The 8,651-nt window shown below is 30.3% G+C and overlaps 1 protein-coding gene across 1 annotated transcript; it reads right to left on the bottom strand.

Annotated features, from left to right (window-relative positions):
• Positions 1-2,080: 2,080 nt before the first annotated feature.
• Positions 2,081-5,972, bottom strand: LOC140047926 (uncharacterized). The gene is made up of 2 exons (XM_072092955.1): positions 5,481-5,972; positions 2,081-4,418 (listed from the first exon to the last, which is right to left on the bottom strand). Exons 1-2 carry the CDS (start codon positions 5,800-5,802, stop codon positions 3,841-3,843), a joined length of 900 nt encoding a protein of 299 aa, XP_071949056.1. The 5' UTR covers positions 5,803-5,972; the 3' UTR covers positions 2,081-3,840.
• Positions 5,973-8,651: the final 2,679 nt, after the last annotated feature.

Below are 8,651 nucleotides of genomic sequence, written 5' to 3'. Positions count from 1 at the left end.
AACTACGAATACATCGCTTACGATAAATTAAAAATAAATAATATGCTAATACGTATTTAAAGAGAAGTTATTTAAGCTATTATAAAACATTTTATTTTAGAATAGTAACTAAAGAATAATATTGATACATATTGTGTAATTATAATTAGGCAAACCTAATAATATGTTATTCAATTTTAACAGACAATTTAAATATTTTTTGGCTTGGAATTAAATTTTTTTCCGATTATTATTTATATTAGGCTATTAATGTGTTATTGTTTTTTGTTGTTGTAGGCCTATTTCTTGTAATTTGTGAGAAGCTCGCCAAAACTACGAATTATTACACGTTGCTTAAATTAAATTAGAATACATAAATAAATAATAGTTGTTAAGATTTTACTATATAAATTATTAATTTAAAAAAATGATATTAATACATATTGAATAGGCCTAATTATCAATGTTATTGTTTATTGTTGAGTAATGTTATAAATACCTTATTTTTCATAGCGTTGTGTACATAACATTCTGCTACTTGAACTAAAACAAGGCCAACAGCCATAAGTCGCGTGCTAAAACGCATAGTGATACCGGACCGACAGACAGACCGACCGACCGACATAGTGAACTATAGAGTCGCATCCACGCGACTAAAAACGTTAAATATTATATATTTATATATGTTATAATATTATTCGTAGATTTGAGTTAGTGTTTACAACTACAACATAGTGAGTTATAGAAAAAAAGAAAAAAAAAAGACTTAGATATAATTAAATAACCCCAAAATATTGATACTAATTATTAGTTTTAGTTGTTACTCCTAATCTCTTCTTCCGGCGCCTATGAGACCTATATTAGTCAATACGGGCAATTATCCTAGCGAAAACATGGCATAGGATTAAAACAAGGATTAATGTATACGTTTATAATCAATGAACCTCGACGGAAATCCTTAACGTAATTGTCAATTGCGATTAACCTATAAATAATTAGTCCTATATTTAAAATCGGTCCTAATTAATAGCACTATAAGTATAAGAATATATTTATAGGCTAATAAAAAGTATATGTTCGCACGGGTGATAATTTAGGCTGGACATATTATGTTCTCGTGCCATACTAAAACTACCTGGCACGATTAGTTTGACGATTAGCAGACTTTTTTTACCGTGTTTAACAACACATCAATGTGATATTTGTTTAATGTTTATATTCTAAATAAATAAAGGATTAATGTATACGTTTATAATCAATGAACCTCGACGGAAATCCTTAACGTAATTGTCAATTGCGATTAACCTATAAATAATTAGTCCTATATTTAAAATCGGTCCTAATTAATAGCACTATAAGTATAAGAATATATTTATAGGCTAATAAAAAGTATATGTTCGCACGGGTGATAATTTAGGCTGGACATATTATGTTCTCGTGCCATACTAAAACTACCTGGCACGATTAGTTTGACGATTAGCAGACTTTTTTTTACCGTGTTTAACAACACATCAATGTGATATTTGTTTAATGTTTATATTCTAAATAAATATTTGAAAAAATGTCAATGTGCTAAGGCCATTTTTTTTTTAAAACGAAATAAGGAAATTAGGACTAAAAAGCTTAAATTCATGATGACATTTTCAGAAGAAGCCAATATACACAAAAAGAAAAGAAAAATAATTTACCTTTTCTTGAAGTCTGACTTTAAGATGAAGCCCAACCAATTATACTGTTACTCCGTACCAATACGCTGAAGAGTGAAGATAGGCTAGTGGCTGTTCTTCGGACAACGAAAGGTCCAGTCGGTTATCAATCAGAAAAAGTAAAGATGTTGTCCACACTCATGTTTACCGCATCTGTACTTTTCAATTCAATTCCGAATTTTAATTTTAGTAAGTGTATGTATTTCAATGCAGTCCGATCTTCTCGACTTTTACTTAATTTTGTTAATTCTGCCTTCTTAATATTCCATACGTTCTTTGTCCTTTTATGTGTAATATTTGTGATGTTTGTGTAATCTTGGAGAAATAATTTTGACTAAATACAAAAAATAAATTTCTGATAATTTTATTATCAAGAATAATCAATGAGTTTATCGAATTCGTACAACAGTTTTTTTCAAAATATTATCAATATCACATCCAGCACAATACGTATACAATTAACATGTTCAAACCTATTGTAAACGATACACTTATAACAGTACATACAAATAACATAAAATACATGATATTTATTAAATAACATTGCGTTCACACTGATGCACCACGCGTGTGAGTGATGCTGTGTAAACCACAACTTTCTCATCTCATTCATTTTGTGTGACTTTAATTGCCAAGTTATAACTATTGTTTTGATTAAAACAAATATGTTTATTCACAAATGACTTGTTTTAATACCGGTCCTCTATCATTCTCCTAATCCTCCTCTAGCTACCCACAGCAATTTGCCTGTTAACATCTAAATCTGTTCAGTTGTATTCGGAGATTCACTAAATCGGCAATGAAACAAAATTAAATGTCATTGCCGACATTTCAAACGTAAAGTAGATAATAAAGTTCTAGTGTATTGAACTCATTAAGCAAATATACATATAAACTGCGATATATAGAGTTATTTAAATATCACGGGATTTAAATGACTCTTAAGTGTATTATTATTCTAACATAACTGGTACATGATATAAATGCAAATTATAAGCACACAGTAATTAATTAAGGATTGAAATAATTTTATAATCCCATATTTTCATTTATCAATTATATTTTTCGCAATTTAAGTGTATCTAAAATCAAAACAGTAAATTAATATTTTGTATAGGTAAGTTAAACATTTCGTTACGATACACGAAGACAAGACAGTTTACGTATACGTAATTCTACGTGATTCTACGTAATTTTTATGTCTTTTCATGTACCACAACAAGAAATAAACTGGAGAATAACAATATAAGAATAAATATTAATATGAGATAATGATTGAATATCAGAATATGGAATAAAAAAAATGTGTTCGGTATATGCATTTACAGAAACAAAATTCGTTCAAATGTAAGAAAAATTATAAGATTGAATTTATGGAAATCATAATAAAATATTTTATAGATAATTGTAAAAGTGAAGTTATTATAGACTGATAATATAACGGTGTCAACTAAATGTAGGTGTAGTAATATTATCATTGCCTTTGTAATCACAAAGTTGTCGAGTAGGCCAATAAAACCAAAATGAGTAACCAATTCTTTTTATATTGAATCAGTCGCTAGTTAAACCGTCGCTATTGTCATCTAATTTCTATTAATTTACATTGAATAACATATTTCATTGTATACGTCAAATTGCAATCAAGTTCCTTAAGTATTTTAGATGCTTTGATTCGTTAGTCGGCCTATTCAGTGTGTTCCAATATAAATTTACAATCAATATTAATCTGTTAGAACGAATTGGAACAGAAAACCTGTAAATTAAGGTATCTTTGACCGATGGGCGGTATAAAAACAATGCACTTACTCATCACAATATATTTTTACTATTGAAAAAATAATACAAATTGGAATTGTTATAGTAATATTTTCTCTTCACAATTTTTATTTTGCATTTTCGCATTTCATCTATAACGAACTTAATTTATAACGAAATAATTTACTTTATATACATTTTCATAAGTATACACACAATTGTGTGTTCTTCTTTGTACAAGATTTATAAAAAGCACCATTTATAATTCAACACCCTCTTGTCATGTCGCCTACCTTAATGTCGGGACACCTTGCAACCGCATTTCGTTCTCCATCAACCAAAATGTAGGCCTACGCAAGCAAGTTCATCTTAAAATATATAAACAATATATAATATTTGTCTATGAAACTATGGATGGTATTGTAGGTCTGGGTGCCGAAAGTCCTTGATACGATGTTTGGTAAGAGAACGGGTATGGGAGCACCGAGGAACTGATTGCGGCGGCGGAGTTCTCGCTCATGTTACGTGAATGTTCGTGGTATAAAATCGGTACGCGCACCATCCTTTGTGCGTTGTGCGCCATACTGGCAGCCTCCATTTCGGCAGCTAATTGCCGTTTCCATTTATTCCTTCTGTTTTGGAACCAAATTTTCACCTGTGTTTCTGTCAGTTGTAATGATGCTGCTAGGCCCGCTCGTTCTGAACTCGATAAGTACCGTTTCATATCAAACGTTGACTCGAGCTGAAATACTTGGCTTCTGCTGAAAACGGTTCGGGTTTTCTTCTTACGTTTTGGGTTTTTAATGTCTGATTTTTTAGAATCTTCGTTGTCCGAATCTCCTGATTTACAGTCTAATTCTGGTGATTTAGGCCTTTTATCATCATTAGCGGAGCTTAGTGAGTCGCTCACCTTAACGGGGCTTGATGTAGACGAGGGTAAAGTACGTGAATGAAGGTGTGTTTGACCAAGTACTGGGCCTACAAAAAGATCAACATTTAAAAAATTCAATTTACAATAAAATATATGACGTCTTACCTTAAATAATTTTCATAAACTTTTGAATTTCTAAACATTTTGATCACTTTAACAAACAAAATCACAACGGATTGAAAACATCGTTGATATGGAATAATGTTTTAGTACCGAATGATCTTTTAAATATAACTACATGTTAATTGTATGAAATATATTTTAAATAAACTAACATTATTTATTACAACACTACAAAAGATGCTGTTAATAGTATCATTAAAACTATATATTCAGATTAAATTGCAATATATTAATTGTCAATCTATCTCAATGAAATATCTTGTATAACTTGAATAAGGGATTGTTTTAATTACACTCACCGATTACTATACCACTTTACTATATTAGTATTTAGAAGTTGTTAATTTCTAATTTAGCCGTAGTTCACACATTACATACAGTTTGATATACTAATAGTTTGGATATACGATTGTTTTGTCTAATTATTTATATACAATCATTGTTTGGAAAGCTTAGGCGTTGGTCAATCTCACTTTAATTCTGTGTAATCGTGTGGGAATAATTGGGAATTATCACTGCATTATGCATTTTGTGTTAACTATTTTGATTTTTCTTTATCATCAATGTTTGTAACACAAAATGTCTTAATCTATTAATCATTTGTTTTTTAATTTGTACTGTATTACTATTATGCATTCTGTATTGATTTTGACACAAGTTTGGCATGTTTTTTTTTTAATACAATGACAATTATATTTATATTGGACCTATGTTATTCACAAACTCATTTGATTTTTGCTTGATCAATTCTTATTACAAAATACTTAAAAATAACATTATCTGTCTGATACCGTATAGAAAGATTTAGAATAACAGATAATATTTGATTATGCTGCGTTTTGAATTTTGAAACCTTAATATATGTTATAACTACACAGTTATGCTCTTAAATACATTTTAAAATTTAACATACTATAAACGAAAAAAAACAAACAAGAAACGTTATTATTGTACATTATAACAAAACTACATTTGTGTTTACTTACGTTCGTAGTTGTACGGGAAATATGGATTTGCTCCGTGCATCCAGGCATACCAAGTTAGAGGTGGCACTCCTAACGGGGGCCTAAAGTGATGTAGGCTCATCTCTGAGGAAACGGACATGCCAGCAGGCCAGCTACTTCTGGTGTCTTTATCGGCTGTTTTGATAGGGCTAGACGGTGAGCTTGGAAGACTAGGCTGGGGTGAGTGTCTATCATTGCTAGTTGGGGATATCGGTGGCTCCGTCTGTTTCGTTGATGATTTCGTATCTGCCAGGATACTATCGATCGAAAAACGCTTAGATGGTGTAAACCTTGGTTCCGTCATCTTAAATAAATGTTTCAAACGAATTTGTTCGATATTCAGCTGAAAATAAAAAGTTCAAACAAAGGTGTCGCAGTTTAGATCCTATACTGCAAAACCAATGCGAATATAAATGCGACCCTTTTTATGTAGTGAAAAGTTTAAATTCAACGGAGCGAAAAAACAAGTCAACTATCCAGAACCAGCGATTGTGTTTAAGTGTTATAACTTTGGTAAAATTTAACGTACGAGTGATCTGTCTGAGAACCGGAGCGTGAATTTGTGTACCGTGGAGTGTGACAACCCGATGGCGCCGTTTAGTTACAACAACACTAATGCCTCAATCAAAAGAGAACCACAGTTAAATGGTAGTTCAGTTTTCTATGACTTCTCTTGTTTAGTAGCACAAAAGATAATGGGATTATGAATAAAGTCCTACTAAGTTGTTCCTCCTCTCTTGTTAAGAAAATCAGAAACATTTTGAACCAATCGACAAGAAATTATCAGTTTCTTCTGTCAGGAGTTTGATTGGCGCGTCGCCGAGTGAGCGCTCGTTTCCGATTGGCTCACTTTGCACAATTCATTAGCATACTTTGTAAAACGTCTTTTCATTTTATGACCATCAATATCTTCTATCGCTATGTTTAGTTCGTTTCTATTGTGATAATAATACGCTTCCCACTTTGGTTAACCAAACTGTTTTGTTCTTTTATATTTATTGTACTAAACATTTGAATTACGTTACCATATTTATTATTATTAGATGATCTTTCATTATAATATGATCACAATACAAATTTTTATTACCATGATACTGAAATTAAGAGTTATTATTTTATAAGTTTCATATCATAGATATATTGCTTTATAATAAGAAAAAAGAAAGAAGCAAATGAAATTGTAAAATTGATGTTATTAATCACCAAATATATAAATACCCATAAACTAAAAAAATGAAATTGTAATATTTTGGAAACGTATTTATTTATTGTCGCAGAGTAAAATATAACTACTATATACTTTTTTTTATATAAATAATATATATTAGGCCTATATAAGAAGTGTATATAAATTCTTCTGTAACATATGCACATGAATGTATTTAAATACTCGTTTGTTGATGTTAACAATAAGATAGTAATTGGAGAATAATGGGATAGTCTGGGACGGTCTTAGCTTTATAATGATCCGTTTTGTTCAAATGGACATCACCGTTTAAAGTCTCATATCCTTCTAGTGAAAACAAAACGGAACACGGTTTGTTGTATAGCCATGTCTCCAACTAACAAATTACAGAATAAAGGATAATTAACCTAAAGAGACTAAAGCGTTAATTGAACTGTTCTTAGAGTCGCATTAAGCCCAACGCCTACAGACTGGAACAGCGACTACATTCATATGCTAATGTGAAAATTGCTCATCGTCGCCGCTGACAAAATGAGCAATAGATAGGTCGTACCAGAAGAAGAAAGGCCTAGCATAGGCTTCGCTGTGATGTCTGACACGCACGCAGCTTTGGAAGGCCTGTCAGAAGCTCTCATCTATGCCTATATCATGACAAGAAACCATATAAATTTGTTCTGATTATAATCATTGTGTAATCAGAAATGTATTAGTACATTCGAATCATTAACTAATTAAGTGTTTTGTTCCTTTAAACAAACGGATATCATTTGTGTATGACATTGTTACGTCTGTTAGAAACAATGTTGTAAATTAACCTAGTTAACAGAACTATGACATAAAACATTTATTTATTAACAAAGAGTAATATTATATATGTAATAAATTATATAAGTTATATAAAGAAATATTTCCGAGATAATGTAATTCTTTTGTTTTTAATTAAACATATCTGAACAAAAATAATTCTTTGTTGTTGAATAGGCCACTTTAAGGTCACATACCGCTAATAGATTAATTCATTCACGTTGACCTAAAATTAGAACGAAAAAATATTACATAAGAAAAAATAGTCAAGTTTTTTAAGCAGAATCATTATTTGTATTCATTATTTTGGGCAAAGTTGAAAAACTTGATTAAAACTAAAATTAGCCCTTTCAAATTTTGGATTTTATTAGTCTTTATTTGTCATGTTTTTGGTGACCATACATCTTTTATACCTCTCATTTCGACTGGTTTATTTGTTTTAATTTATATGCCTACATAATATGTTTTAATGACTATTTCTATTATAATTAATTAAATAAATAAGTTAATCAAAATAATTAATCATTAAGCCTTTGAATATGTTATTATTTCTGCTGTATTTTTATTGTTTATTTACTAATATTTATTTATTTATTACTGTTGGCCTATTTTATTATCTATATATAAATTTACGTAAGGGCAAAATTCGGTAAATCGCGCGTTACTTCTAGAATGTTTACTCGATGGTATATAAAGTTGGTTCGTACTTTCGGTACTGATTTTAACCACCTGATGTAACCCTGTTTACTAATTAAATTGAGTTAGATAATTAGTTATTGACAATAAAAACGATTTGCCCCAAATAGGGGTGTTTACCGATCGTGGTATATACTGTCTAATGCATGTCCATCGTGAAAAATACCCGCATACAATAATACGAGGATGCTTCGCATTTTTCTATCTCCTCCTATACGATAATTGTTTTTAATGGCTGAACACCGGTTGAACAGCTCGAGTACAGCATCATAATAAAGACAGGCCGATTTTCTTAAAAAAATACTATTTTGATAGATTTAATATACGTTTATACAAATGTAATGAATGGAACATTCCAAATTATTTGGTTTAACCATACTTGCATACCTCCATGGTTTAACACAAGTAGGTAAATTTATAGACCCTTGGAGAATAAACATAAATAGTATTGTAATGCTATACAATAC

The sequence above is a fragment of the Antedon mediterranea genome, chromosome 4, assembly GCF_964355755.1.
Source record: "Antedon mediterranea chromosome 4, ecAntMedi1.1, whole genome shotgun sequence".
Lineage (NCBI taxonomy): Eukaryota > Metazoa > Echinodermata > Crinoidea > Comatulida > Antedonidae > Antedon > Antedon mediterranea.
This window is presented reverse-complemented; position numbering and strand designations above follow the sequence as displayed.